This window comes from Leptonychotes weddellii, chromosome 4 (genome assembly GCF_054177405.1).
Source record: "Leptonychotes weddellii isolate Sample4059 chromosome 4, ASM5417740v2, whole genome shotgun sequence".
NCBI classification, from domain to species: Eukaryota; Metazoa; Chordata; class Mammalia; order Carnivora; family Phocidae; genus Leptonychotes; species Leptonychotes weddellii.
The window spans coordinates 107,163,640-107,178,425 of NC_138372.1; the positions used below are offsets into that span (position 1 = coordinate 107,163,640).

The following is a 14,786-nucleotide window of genomic DNA, read 5'->3' on the forward strand; positions in this document are numbered from 1 at the left end:
CATGTCCTGTGTATTTTTAGAATATCAAATCAAACATAGAGTTTGTTAATCAAATTATTAGATGAATTAATAATTTTCAGCCAAACCACATGTACTTTGTGGATATATGGAAATCTTTTCCCAAGTGGCTACTATCAATGAGAATATTCAGATTCCATTTTAATTTTACTAGTTTTAAGTATATACAATAATGAAGGGTAAAACAGGTACTATTGTTTCATACTGGTCCTTATTTCATTTCATAGTTTAACTTCTGTGAGCGCAGTTTTGTGTAGAATCTGCTCTTTGCCCAGATGGTCTAAACCTGGATAGCTGTCTCTTAGGCCTGACTCCGTTGGTTTTAATATAGGGAACTAACCGAAAGTGTCTCCCTTTTCGTGAAGTTTTCGTATACATTTCTAAGGTGTTAGGGCACTTTAGAAGGAGAGGGTGGGCTTAAGCCTGCTGTCAGAAATCGGCAAGGCCTGTACTTGTGGAGAGAGAGGAGGTGGACCAAAGGGGGTTGTTTGGAACTGTAAGTCCCACAGCCGTACCAGCTGGCTTCCCTCTGGGTTTGCTGGTGTGTGGCTTTGGGAGGTCGAAGGCTAAAAGCAAAGGGAAGCCAAGCGTCTTCTTTTCTCTGTCTGCCTGGATTAACTTTATGTCCTCCAGGACTCTAGCCCCAACCTCTGGTGGTGACAGGCCCACTGATGGTCTGGCTTCTAAGGTCTGCCAACCCCGGATTCTCTGTTCCCCCAGCCTCGGGATGGTAGCACTTTCCCGCTGGTGTTAATCTCTCGGCTTCTTCACCATCCCTTCTTTGAGCTTCTTAGCTCTTTCTTTCCTGTAACTAACTCCCTACATTAAATTCCCTCTGTTTTAAATATTTAAATATGGTTTCTGTTTTTCTGGTTGGACCCTGACTGCTCTACCTTATGACACCCATCATGGAATTTATTTTTCAGGTTAGTGGCATGTATTTGTTTTAAAGGAACATTGGAGTGTTTGCTGAAATAGGCATAAGACATTATCTTGATTCTGCTGCATACTTTCCTTTGTCTGATGAATAGAAGAAGGTGAAAAAGCTAAGGTCGGGTCATGACTAAGAAGTATTAAACAGGGGAGCAGAGAAAGTAAAACACAAGGATGAGTCTATGAAATACCCCTTACCCTTTGACTACTGTCTCAGTGAGAATTGTTAACGTAGGAATCAAAGAAGCAGTTTACAAATAGCATCCTGGATCCAGTTACACTGAAGGTCTAGACTAGAGCCTTGCTACTCAGAAGGTGTGTTCAAGCGCTATTGCACTGACCAGCAGCATCAGTATTCTGTGGGAGCTTGTTAAAGAGTCTACGGAGTCAGATTTTGCATTTGAGCAGGATCTCCAAGTGATTCATATGAAAAGTTTGAGAAGCACTGGAGCAGTGGCTTTTAAATATTGATTACCCAGCTAGGAATTTATTTTATATTATTGACTTATGCATACATATGAGTGCACCCCCTCATGTCCCCCCGCCACACACACACACACATCCTGGCCTCTCAGTTGCTTTACTTCCTCTCCTCCTGTGATCTTGCTTCCCCTCTGCCTCAGCTACTCACTCCCATAGTCACGCCCAGGACCTGTTCATTACCAGTATCCGGAAGCACTCCAGAATCTCAGTTTCATGCATCTGGCCTTTTGACTGTTCTCCCATCCTTCCAGCTCACACCCTCTAGTTGCTAACACTAACTATTTATTTGGCCCATCAGTCCTATAATCCATTGATCCTACTGTCTTTCTACTCTCACGCCTCTGGTGGTCCTGCTTCCCTTCTTACCCAGCTTTAATTCTAGCCACTGTAATTAAGTCATTCTAATCACTCCTGCATGCGCCCTCAATCCCCCGCCCCCTCCTTTGCTTCATCACATTCTTGTGGCTAACCCATAAGTAAAATCTGACTACCCACTCCATCCTGCTTGGAGAAGAACACAGAGCTATGCTAACTAATGTCCTGTTAATTTCTTAGACACTAACTTCCAGCTGCTTGACAATTACAATTTATTTCCAGTCCATTCATTTTCCACTGTCCTGTACAACTGTGTTAGACCTTCTTGCTCTTGAAGCATGCAGCACCTTTCTTTCTCTCATATAATAACCTTGGTCTCTATTTCAGAAAATAGAGGCAAGCAGAGGAGCATTTTCACAAGTCTCCATCACCACGTAGACCTACCTACCTGTGTTGGGCCCATAAACTCCACCTTTTCCTTGCTACCTGGATGAACTAGGAGATGCTAGCCAAGGCCTGCTCAAGAACACTGCTTCAGCAGTTCTTTTTTCTCCTAGGTGTCATTCGTTTTTCCCTTTTTGATTGTCATTTTTCATGACTTACCTTTTCCAGCTTTCAATCCTTTTGTTCCCTTTTAGCAAAAGTCCTCAGAAAGAATTGTTTGTATTTTCTATCTCTCGTTTTTCTCCTCCCCTCATTCTTTTTTGAATTCACTCCGACTAGGCTCTCTCCTCCCCATGTGTACATATCCAGCTGCTGCCTCAACATTCTCCTTTCTCTTAGATGATCATTTAACGTGATCCAAACAGCTCCTGATTTTTTTCCTGCTACGTCTTCTCAAGTGTACCTGTATGCACGCACACACCCTCATACCCATCCTCTCTCCTAGATTTTTCTCCTTAACTTTTTATGTAAGTGATTATAAGTGTATATTGTCTCCCTCCAGTATAAAAGTTAAGTTCATGATAGCACAGTTAACTGTTTTGTTCATTGCTGTATCTCCAGGGCCTGGTACCTATAAAGATTCTATATTTAGAATATACTATCTGTCTGGGTAGAAAGCTTCATAAAGTAACATTTAACATTACAGTTCTTGATGGGTACATTTGTTTAATGCTGTTTAATTACATTGTATAGAGATAATTCTAGTTACAGCCCACTAATTCCCAGTACATTTATTTGACTACCTACTAATGGACAGTTTGACAAACACTGATCTAGAGGCCAGGCCATTTATATGTTGATGCCATCTTCCTGCCTATCTCCCCCACGTCCTTAAACTAGTCATCCTATAAGAAATGACTGAGAGTAGTCATTGTGGGGAAAGGTGGTAGAATCAAAGCATTATTTCTTGTATCTGGCTTCCCACAAATCAGTTAAAAACGCACCTCATTTATTTGGGATTCAGTTTTCTGAGATAACTCTAGTTACCTAAAATAACATTGCCAAGAACTAGGAAGGTAGCTTAGAGGACCTGTGAACATCTAATTTAGAGCTCACAAAGTCTCTGTTACCTGAATAATAAAATGTAAATGTATTTTCTTGACAGGGTGTGGTTATTATGAAAACATTGTTAAAAATCCAGAGAAAGTTAAATTCCCCGTATGACTTGCCTTTGGCCCTCCAGCATCCACTGGTGTGTATGTCGCCTTCTAGAATTTTAAAATGTATTCATAAACAATCACACAAAGCTGTTCTGGTTTGCACTCCCTCCACCGGAGTACTGAAAAAAGTACCTGTTGCTGTTTGTCCTTGCCCTTCGCTGCTGCTTCTGTGTTATTACTCTGTGAAATGGAGAGAGAAAAGTGGGTTTTTTTACTTTCCAGTTCCTGAATTTTTAGTGAGGCTGAGCATTTTTTATATGTTTAAGAACTACTTCTATGTCTTTTCTCTTTGAATTGCCTGTTTTTATCTTTGCTCCTTCTAGTACTAGTTTTTTTGTTTTGTTAGATCCTTTGATGTTTTTCTTTATATCTTTCAGGCCTTATTAAGGAAGGCTCCCCAATACAAAACTTATATAATATTCTCTTAATTATTTTTCGAATACTATAAATTTGTACCCTATCTGGTATATGGCCATGTATATGATTTTCTTTAATCCACGTATAACATGTGGCCCCATACTATTAATTAAATAAGCCATCTTTCTTTCCTGTTTGAAATATTACCTCTATCCTATGCTAAATCTCCATATGTAAGCAAGCCTGTTAGGGTGCTCTCAAATCTATTCCATTTATGTTTAGGGGTTTTTCTTTTTGTTTTGGGGTTGTTTTTTTTTCACCCTCTATTTCATGAGAAAATATCACAGTGATATTTATAGTAACTGTAGTCTACTTAATTTGTGATGGGCATTTTTCCTTTTCTAAGTTTTCTTGATCATTCTTGTGAATTTGTTCTTCCAAATGAAATTTAGTCTCAGTTTGCCAAAATGCAAAATTTCTAGTGAGGCTTTTAAAGGTTGAGAAGAATTTTATTTATGGGTTAATTTGGAGACAATTTACATTTTTTAGTATATTAAGATCACCTGTTTATATACACATGTGTTTTCATTTTTTCCAACTTTTTTAATGCCCTTCGGTAAAGTTTTATAATTTTCTTCATACAGACCTTGTGCTTTTTTTAAGTTTATTTTGGTATTTTATAGGTTTCGTTACTATTGTGGATAGAGGTTTTTTTCCACCGTTATTTTTGTTTACTTAGTTTGCATGCTCTGGGTAGCCTGGTCATATCTGTAAGTCATAATTTTTTCTTTAGCTAACATTTGCACCTTTTAGTTTTGTTCTTGTAATTTGTGACCAAAATCTGTAGAATAATTTACAAGTTGAGGGCATTATAATCATTTTCTCTGTAATTTGAATTCCTCTAGTGGTTTACCTTTAAGTATGGCATGTGCTGTTCATTTTTCATAGAAAATTAGGGGAACTACTCTTTAATACCTCGTTTTCCTCTTGTTTCCAGAATTAGGGGAATAAAGTCTTCTTCCCACAAGTCCCTGTTTTGAACCTCTATAACGTCTAGGTCCTGGAACAAGTCCATATGTTCTCTTGCTGGTCTACCTCTGCTCTCTGCTTTGGCAGCCCCACAATCACCTGGCTCCAATAGGTGGCTCTTTCTCAAACAGGCTGTCATCATTAGTTTATATGAGTGGTGATTTAGAAATTTTGGTGTACAGTATGGAATAATAATAATAGCTCACACATACTGAGTACTTACTGTATGCCAAACACTGTTGTGTTTTTGTGTGTAATAACCATTTTAATCTTGAAAAAAATCTTAGGAGATGGGTATCATTAATACCATTTTACGATAAGAAAACTATGACGCAGAAGAGATTTAACAATTTGCCCAAGGTCCCACAGTTAGTAGGTATCGATCATTGAATGCTCAATAAATGGTTACTCTGCAAGGTTTCAGGTTCTTACTGTGTAAGGATGATAATGATCTAGAGAGAGGTAAAAAGTGTATGTATTTACATTCAGAGTATTTTGTTCTGGAAGGTTGCAAGTGAATAACATATCTGAAAAAATCAGAATCGCTCCCTAACAATGTCAGGTAAATGAGGCCTTCTTGCATTTGGCTCCACAGACAATTTCTCTGGCAGCCAAATTGGCTGTTAATTGAAAATGTATTTGGGAAGAGAGCCTCAAGGGCATAGAGGATGATGGTTTATCCCTTGAAAAAAAGATAGGGAAAATGGGATTCTCAAGCATATGTATATATTTAAGGAAAAAGATTAAAAAATTTTAATAATGCAGAAGAGAAATAAGGTTTTCAGTTTTTTGTGTGTTACCGAGTCTTACAGGACATTTAGGTTTCAGTATTTTCTTTTGCCACATAGACTACAAAGGTAAAACCCGCATTGAGCCCAGTTAAAAGTAGGTAAATGAGAAAGAGTTACGGTTCTGAAGCTGAAATCAGATTGTTTTTGTTTCATTTCAAACAACCTTTATTACCTTGAATAAAGAGATAAATGTACCAAAATGCAATTGTGGCTAAGTTAAGCAAAAGGGGATATATATTAGAATACCTGGAGTTTTATATAGAACCTACAGAAGAGAGAAGCCTTGGACTTGGGAGTGGGCAGGAATGAAGCATGTGAGGGGCCAGGAAGCAGGAGCTTTTCTGCGCTTTTCATCTGCTGGGACAGAATGCATGCCGGTCACTTGTCATATCTGCATCCCTGTGCTCAAGATGTCAGTTCCCGAGAAGGAGCATCTGCTTGCCCTTGCTTGCCTTGCCTGTCCAACCTTGGTATCAGTCCAAGGGTCTATTTCTAGTTTTTAGTTGTTGTTGTTGTTTGTCAAATTTGACATTATGTGTTGGGTTGAAGAAATCTTTAATCCCGGTGAACAATGCATCATTTTCGGATTATGGTTAAAAGCTCGCCTATGACAATGAAAGGAAAAACAGGATTTCTCTCTCTCGTTTGTGGGTAGAAACAATAGAGTCATGAAAAGGCTCCCACCTAGTTAAATGTCTAGCTATGTAGAATTTTGTATATTAGTACATTCCTTTTAAATACTGACACCTCAAAGAACATTTGTATAATATTTAGCCACTGGTTTCTCCCCTCAGCTACTCTCGTTTTCATGTCATTAATGGTAAGCTGATGGGTGGTTGTTTTGTGTGTCTCCCACCCTGCAGCACAGAATACATGTGAATATATGTTTGTATGTATTTACATGTATTTGTAATGAATATATAGTTAGGTAGATATAAAAAATGATTTTATATGGCATAATTTTGGAATTTTGCTTTTTTCATTCTAGTACATCATGACTCCTGAGCCTAGTCTCTACCTTTTCTTTATTTCTGAGGCTGAGAAACATACCATTAGTTTTTTGGTATTGACTATGTCCCTAGGATGGAATCAGTATTAAAATGTAGACTAAAACCTTCAAGTTACATATCATGAAAGGACAAATTACCTGTCTATCCCATCCTCCTGATCATGGTTGGGGGAATTACAGGAGATGCTGAAGTGGAATTCTGACACTGGGCAGTATGCCCTTCCCTGGGCAACTAGAAGCTGTTTTTCTGCCAGGATGACATCTGGTTTCTGAGGACCATGTGTGTCTTCCCTTCACCCTGACTCTGATCTAAATACTGATAGAGCACACTTCAAGCAGTAATGACTTCGTGTAATATATGTGATAGACTTCTTTCAGAATCTCCTTCACAGCTGTGTGCTGTTCTGAAATTATCCTCTTTTCTCCTCCTCCTGTTTTGATGATTGCCTGAGTGCTTTCCAAAAAAGATGATAAATGAAGGAAAAAAGCCTAAGTGGTTAACTTATAAGTGTAAAGTATATACTCCCTTTGACCTACAATTCTGTTTCCTGTAATTTGCCTAAAATCATAATCATTGGCTGAAAAAAGTATGCAGAAAGTTCATTTCCATTTTAACTACTTAGTGAAAATTTGGGAATGACCTGAATTTGTAGCAATAGAGTACCAACTCAGTAAAGTTGGCTTATTATGCAGCCATCAAAAATAATGGCATAGTTTTATATATTTATTGATGTGTAATGAGATTTGTGATATGGAATAATGTTTATGTTATTGACTGAAAAGCAAATTGCAGAACAGCATTTATATGGTCCCATTTACATAAATTGTATACTTTTGTGTGTATACACAGAATGTGCTACCTATGGAGCAATGTTTGGAAGTATGTTTAAACAGTGGTTATCTCTCCTGGGTAGATTTGGAGATTTCTTTTCTAGTTGATAACCCACACTGGGAACCAAAACTGTGATGTTGAAGTGCATTTATCCCTTCCAGTGATTTTTATACCACATTAATAGTTTTTAAGAAATTTTAGTATTTGTTACTAATAATTACGGTTCTTGAATCTCATTTCTAGTTGTTTTTATATTATTGAGCCTGTGAAACAGGAAGACCACAGTTTGTTTTCTAACTGTACTAGACTTGAATATCTTAGTATTTTAATTGTGTCTTTACCTTATGCTTTTTAGCACCTCTGCCTTCGATTATATGTTTTCTAAGGATAGGAGCGATATTTGTTAAAGTTTATGTATCACCTGGCATAGTATGTCCTGGAAGAAGACATCCTTTTTAAAAAATCCTTAAATGTGAAATATAGTCCCTCTAGTTTGTGTAACAAATCATTTTTTGTCTGTTCAGGTGTAGAGTTTGGTGCTCGAATGATAACTATTGATGGGAAACAGATAAAACTTCAGATATGGGATACGGTAAGTATAGTAAATACATTGTATGCCCTCAATAAAGTTGTTTTGTGAAAGTATAGTATGTGTTTTGTTTTGTTTTAATGTCATTTTATGCCTATTATGGTTTGTTGGATACCATCACCCCTGCAGTCATGAGATGAAATGTGGTGCCAGAAAAGATTAGGTTATCTTATGCAGCGTTTTTCAACAGGTGTACTGCAGGTGTTGGGTGTTAGTGAACATATCTGAACAAAGGCTCAGGCTATGTGGTCTTAAGTGGAAATGCTCTAGAAACTATGTTTTTAAGAAAATAAAGCAGCAGCATATTTAAAGTACACGTATGAGATAAAATAACGAATGTAAACCCTGTAGAGTCACTTGATCTGACAGTTTGTTAATATTAAACGTTTGATTTAAAAATAAAAGTTTGCGAGGCGCCTGGGTGGCTCAGTCGGTTAAGCGTCTGCCTTCAGCTCAGGTCATGATCCCGGGATCCTGGGATTGAGTCCCGCATCGGGCTCTCAGCTCAGTCAGGAGCCTGCTTCTTCTCTACCTCTGCCTGCCTGCCTACCACGCCCCCTGCCTGTGCACGCTTGTGCTCGCACTCTCACACACTCTCTCTCTCTCAAATAAAATTTTTTTAAAAAAATTAAAAAGTTTGATTTAGTCCCAACCACTTGAAGCCACCTTGCTTCTCGCACTTATAGTCACTGAGTGCCTGTTCCATTCCCTGCCAGGCTGTATGGCCTTTTGTTTTTTTGGATAGAGAGAGCACAAGCCAGGGGGCAGTGGGAGAGGGAGAAGCAGGCTTCCCGCTGAGCGGGGAGCCCAATGCGGGGCTCGACCCGGGATCCCGGGATCAGGACCTGAGCCGAAGGCAGCCGCTTAACTGACTGAGCCACCCAGGCGCTCCCATGCACTACAGCTTCTGATCACAGTTTGTCATCTGAACCACAGAACAGGATTTGAGTGACTGTTTTCTCTATTCTCCCAACTTAAATTCATAAAAGAGAAGTTACTTTATTACATACAATGGATGCCTTAAGGTAGTGGTTCTCAGACTTTTTGGTCTCAGAATCCCTTTCTTTATGCTTTTAAAAATTAACGAGGACCCCAAAGGGCCTTTGCTTATGTGCCTTATAGCTATCAGTATTTACCTTAGTAGAAATCAAAATTGAGAAACTTTTTTTTTTTTTTAGAGAGGGATAGGGAGAAAGGCTGGGGGAGGGGCAGAGGAGGAGGGAGAGAGAACCTCAAGCAGGCTCCCTGCCCAGTGCAGACATTTAAAAATAACCATAATGGGGCATCTGGATGGCTTAGTCAGTTAAGCATCTGCCTTCGGCTCAGATCATGATCCCAGGGTTCTGGCATCGAGTCCCTCGTCGGGCTCCCTGCTCATCGGGGAATCTGCTACCCCCCTCTCACTCTGTCCCTCCCCCCTTTGCCGTGCACACTCGTGCTCGTTCTCTCTCTCTCAAATAAAATCTTTTAAAAAATAAGCATAATAAACTCATATGTTAGGATAAGCAAAGCAGTTTTTATGGGAATTGACTGTGTTTTTCCAAAACAAAAAATTGACTTTTTCGAAAACAAAACTTTTATTTTTCTAGTGAGAAGTGTTGGTTTGTTACATTTTGAAAAATCTCTTCACTGTCTACTTAATAGAAAACAGCTTGGATTCTCATATCTGCTTCTTCCTTGAGTCTTATGTGTGTTTAGTTGGAGTGTAGAAGAAAATACACCCTCACACAAATAGGTAGTTGGGAAACAGAGGACCTCGTGGACCCTTAAAGAGTCAGGGACTCCGAGGGGTCCTGGGATCACACTTTGAGAACCACTGCTGTAGGGCAATTAAGACTTTATTCTTCACGGATCCCCAGTTGAGAAAGATCAAAAAAGGTCACCTGTTAGGACAAAGAGCATATTCTCTAAACTATTAAATGAAATATAAAATATGGGGAATTTGGGGGCACCTGGGTGCCTTCAGCTCAGGTCATGATCCCAAGGTCCTGGGATCGAGCCCCACATCAGGCTCCCTGCTCGGCCAGGAGCCTGCTTCTCCCTCTCCCTCTGCCCTTCCCCCTTGTGATATCTCTCTCTCTCTCTGTGTCAAAGAAATAAAATCTAAAAAATAAATAAATTTAAAAAGTAAAATATGGGGAATTTTATCATTATATACCCGTTGTTTTTTTTTTTTCTCTTGTCACTCAGTCTTGGTTTCTTACCTGTCACCTATAATAATTACTGAAGGAAGCAACCTTGGAGAATATTCAGTCTCACAGACTTGATTCTCAGGAAGACCAAGAAAGTTGCTGCAGGTTGTCGTGAGACCGAGGTTTCCTTACCCTTCCTGCATATCACATAATCGTCCCTGAAATGGAAAACCCTACATCTCTATCTTGCTCTGTCCCAGAGTTATACATTGGACTCTAGGTTCTTGTGGTTTCTTACCTCTTCTTTTTAAGTGGAGATTTATGCTTTTACTGTTTCTTAGGGTCCCTCCCCGACCCCGAGCCTGTAGTGTCTCATAACCTTTATGATTTATATTCTCTCAGGCAACATGATTTCAAAACTGCATGGAAAAGAGAAAAATGAAATATGCAAAGTCCCTTCCTCCCTAGAGATTTAAAATTAATGCTCTCCAGCCAAAAGGAAGTATTTTCTACTTCTATATTAAAAGAGTTTACTCTTCTTTTTCAGAACTGATTGTTTTGCATAAGCTAGGTTGCTTTTTTACCTAATAAACCAACCAGTACAGTGAAGTGTGAACCAGACTACTTGCTATTCTATAATAAACACGTTTTTCATACCTTGTACTGTGCATGAATACTTGCTTTGCTCGAAATACTTTACTCCCTTTTTCCATTTAAGACCAGCTCAGATGTCACCTGTTGTGGAGCCTTTCTGACACCCATGGGTTAGCTGAGTCTCCCCATAGTATTTTATGCATATTTTTGTTGGAGCTCTGACCCTGCTGTTACTATAGTTGTTTGTTTACCCTTCTCAATAAGCATGAGGGAAAGGACCATCTGTATTGTACTCAGCTTTGTGTCTACATTCATAGATTGTTGACTGATAAAATGTTTGGTAGATTTTATTGAATGAATGAGTAAAGCATCTCATTCTAAGCAGCTGGTAGGATCATTGGATATGTTCAAGAGACATCATTACTGGGGCGCCTGGGTGGCTCAGTCGTTGAGCGTCTGCCTTCGGCCCAGTCATGATCCTGGGGTCCTGGGGTCGAGTCCTGCATTGGGCTCCCTGCTCGGCGGGAAGCCTTCTTCTCCCTCTCCCACCCTCTTGGTGTGTCTGTCAAATAAATAAAATCTTAAAAAAAAAAAAGACATCATTACTAAAGTACATAGTTCCAGAGGGAAGATTGATACTGTAATGAAAAGTATGTGACATTAGAGGCACAAACGACTTCATTGTAGTTTATTCTAGTGTATTCAGTCATTCTTCTATCCCTAAGGTGTTCTATTAAATAATCCCCTGCCCTCCAATTTTTGAAACTTGAACAAGTCATTCATTCCCCCAGTTGTTTCTTTTATAGATTAACTAGTCCTGCCTTTTCCCCCTCCTTAGCTTATGAGTTGATTATTTTATACTGCAGTGATCTTTCAGAAGAAATCTGTAGTAATTACTTATTTTGGACCAGTATGAAAGGGAAATAGAGAAGAAAAAAAACAAACAAACCTTGCTCACACTTCCTCTATAAAGGCAGAGGAAGTCTTCTCTCGATCTAAAAGAGGAGACTAGTACCTTTGAAGACATCATGACTCCCAAAAAAGAATTCCGGGGCTTCCACATGGAGGGTGCTAGGAACACAATAGCCTGTTTCAGATTTTAAAGAATGTTCAAACAACTCTGTTTATTTACTTTTGAAAATTGCTTCTTGAGTCTCTACCTTAGAGGTTTGCCTCTTACTGTCCATGGTTTTCTTCTTACTTTCACCTAACTTCCAAAACTCTCTAATAGACATTATCTGACACACATTAAGGTTGGTTCCACACTTAGTTTTATATCTGAATGGAACACGGTTTCCCATATCATCAAATGTCTATACCTTTGGATAGGAAACTACATTTTTAGTAGCAAGGATCATGTCTTTTTCTGGCCCAGGACATTTACAAAACCATCCTAGGATCCTTCAGACAAAAATTTGCCAAATATTATTGTTTCATCAGCCTTAAAAAAATGATTTTTTTTCCCCCAGTGACTAAGTCCCAGTATCTTGGGATGTTTGTCATCCACTGTATATCCATTTCCATTCACAAAAAGTAAAAAGTTTTCCTTGCAAGATTTCCACATCCACCATCCAGCATCTTTGCTTTGTTTTGAAAATAGTAAGTATAGTTGCCAGCAGATCCTCCCCAGAGGCCTTGCTGCAAGCTATGGTAACAGTTTATCAGTGCCTCCCATAAAGCACTTTCCTTTGGCCCTGTGTAACTTTTTTTCTTTGGTCAAAAGTCAAATGTGTGATATTCTTAGTCTCTGTCAGGGTGAGTCAAAGAAGAAAACAAGTTGCACCCAGTTCTTCCTCCTTGACTGATGGAACGAGGGCCTAAGAAGTCCATTCTCACTCTTAGACCCTCATCCAGCCTTTCCCCGCTTTTTTTTATTCTTACTCCTCTTTTTGTTTTTTGTCAGATTTTCAGTTGCCTTCCTAGTATATCCAAATAAATTTTATTCTCTCCCCCCAGATTTATAGTATGGATGTTTTAAGTCCATGTTTCTGCTCAACTTCCCTCAAAATATTTTAGATTTACCAATATTCCCCCCTCAAATGAGACATTGGAACTGTATAAAAATAGTTGTGTGCGACCTATATGCTGAAAGTACCTTCTCAGCAAATCACAGGCATTTTTTTGGTCCTTTGTAAAATGTATCCATTTATACCCAACTTCTTACCCCAAACAATGAGTGTTTTTATATATCAGTGGGGTGCTAAGGATGGCTGACCAGAATTCAGTGCGACCAGGGAAAGGGCCTGGAACCAAGCACCAGGACCCAGTTCCACCTCTGCCACTCCTTTCCACTCCCAGCCCCACAAGCCCAGGGGTGGAGAGGCTTTTGCCTCCTGCGGCAGCTATTCATCAGCCTTCTCTTGAACAACTTCAGGGACGGGAAACTATCTTAGACATTTCATTCTACACGAATGTTTACTTCCCACCTGTAGTCTCCAGTTTCTCTTATTACGGCAGTGTTAAAAGAATCTGAAATCCTTTCTTTTTCAAAGTAAATATTTTTAATTTTTTAAAGAATTTAAAATCGCTGTTCTTTCTAGATATTAACAATCCTATTTCTCTTCTCAGGATGATCCACTTTTGTTTCTGCAGGAGACTCCCTTAGAAAGCCTAGACTTAAATAGTCCAGGTTGACTTTTTATCTTGCTGTGGACCCAGGCAGCCTAAAAATCACTTTGACTTTTACTAATGTTATTGTCATCCAAAAGAGAAGTCTTGTTCATGTGTGTTCATTTCAAAATCTTTTTTCCTGAATGATAGCAGTTACTTGATTACAGGTCTAGATTTTTAAGTTGAATCTTTAGTAAAAAGTACCCAAGATTTTATTCTTGGGCACTGGACAACTTACTTGGCTACTTAGAAGTCCTTTTCTTCTTTTTGGTTCTTGGCTGGGTTCTTTGTAGCTGGAATTGTTAGATAAATCATCAACAATGAAAGTAGAGGTATTATCTAATACTGATTCTCACAGATTTTGATTTTCTAACTTTATTGGCCCTTTGGGATCAGTCAGGATAACATAATGTGAGTGCCTACTGTATATACTTGAGTATTCTGAGTTAGGCTATCCCTCAAAGAGAACTAAAGAGGAAACAAGACCAGCATTTGAGCAGCGTGTACCTTTTATATAATCAATAGTACTAGAACCAAATGATCACATGGAAGTGCTCTTGGGTTTGTGAGGAGAAATGGGTAACTATGGGCTATAGAAGGCAAGCTTCCTAGCTTTGTGAGAGAATCAGGGAGTTTGAACAGGTCCTCAAGGAGAAGGGAAATTGGGTAGGTGGAGGAAAATAGTTTCTCAGGCAGAGTTACAAAAGCCCAAAAGCAGGAATATTCAGAGTACGGGCAGGATATCAGTAGGAAAACAGATTGGCTTTATGAACAAGACTTTTATTAAAGAAGATAAGGTTCTAGAGAAACAAATAGCAGATTCCCAAGAGCTTAAGACTTAAAACCAGGGTATTTAGAAATATTTGAACAGTAGCTCACTGTGTATAAAGTTGTATGTTATGGAGGTAACAGGAGAGGAAGAGGGGTTAAATTCCCAGCCGGGTTACCACAAAAATTGTTGGCAAGAGAAAGACTCAGGCAAATGGGGAAGTGAAATTGGGGGATCTTTATTAGGCAGTTGGAAATCACTTTTAAAGGTACGGGCTAGGGGTGCCTGGCTGGCTTAGTCAGTAGAGCATGCTACTCTTGATCTTGGGGCCATGAGTTCGAGTCCCACGTTAGGTTGACTTAACTGGGCAAGATTTGTTTCAAGGCTATCAATACCATTAACAGAGAGACTAGGCCAGTGTGTGGGGTGTCTTTCTTACCAGGCAGGTCTCAAGAATTCAGAAACTATTTTGAATACTGATCTTTGTTTATTTTACAGTAATCATAGATTTTAAGATGCATGGTTATGTTCATAGACCTTACTTGGAATGTTTGATTTTTATTTGCTCGAGTTTTTGCTTAATTTGTAATGGTAGGCAAAACCAGATTGAATGGATTCAGTATAAAGTGATCCATTATATACAGTATTTTCATATTATAACATGTTCTTGGTAAAGCAATATAGGAAGAATGAGAATGGTGTATAGACATGTGCTGTTCTC

General features: G+C 38.9%; 1 protein-coding gene across 2 annotated transcripts in view; it reads left to right on the top strand.

The window, feature by feature from the left end:
- The window catches only part of RAB2A (RAB2A, member RAS oncogene family), an 88,045-nt gene that overhangs the window by 32,985 nt on the left and 40,274 nt on the right, over nucleotides 1–14,786 (top strand). For both annotated transcript variants that reach the window (XM_006729454.3, XM_031023880.2), the window contains one exon: nucleotides 7,896–7,963. In XM_006729454.3, coding sequence (XP_006729517.1) covers nucleotides 7,896–7,963 — 68 coding nt within the window. The remainder of the gene's footprint in view (nucleotides 1–7,895; nucleotides 7,964–14,786) is intronic.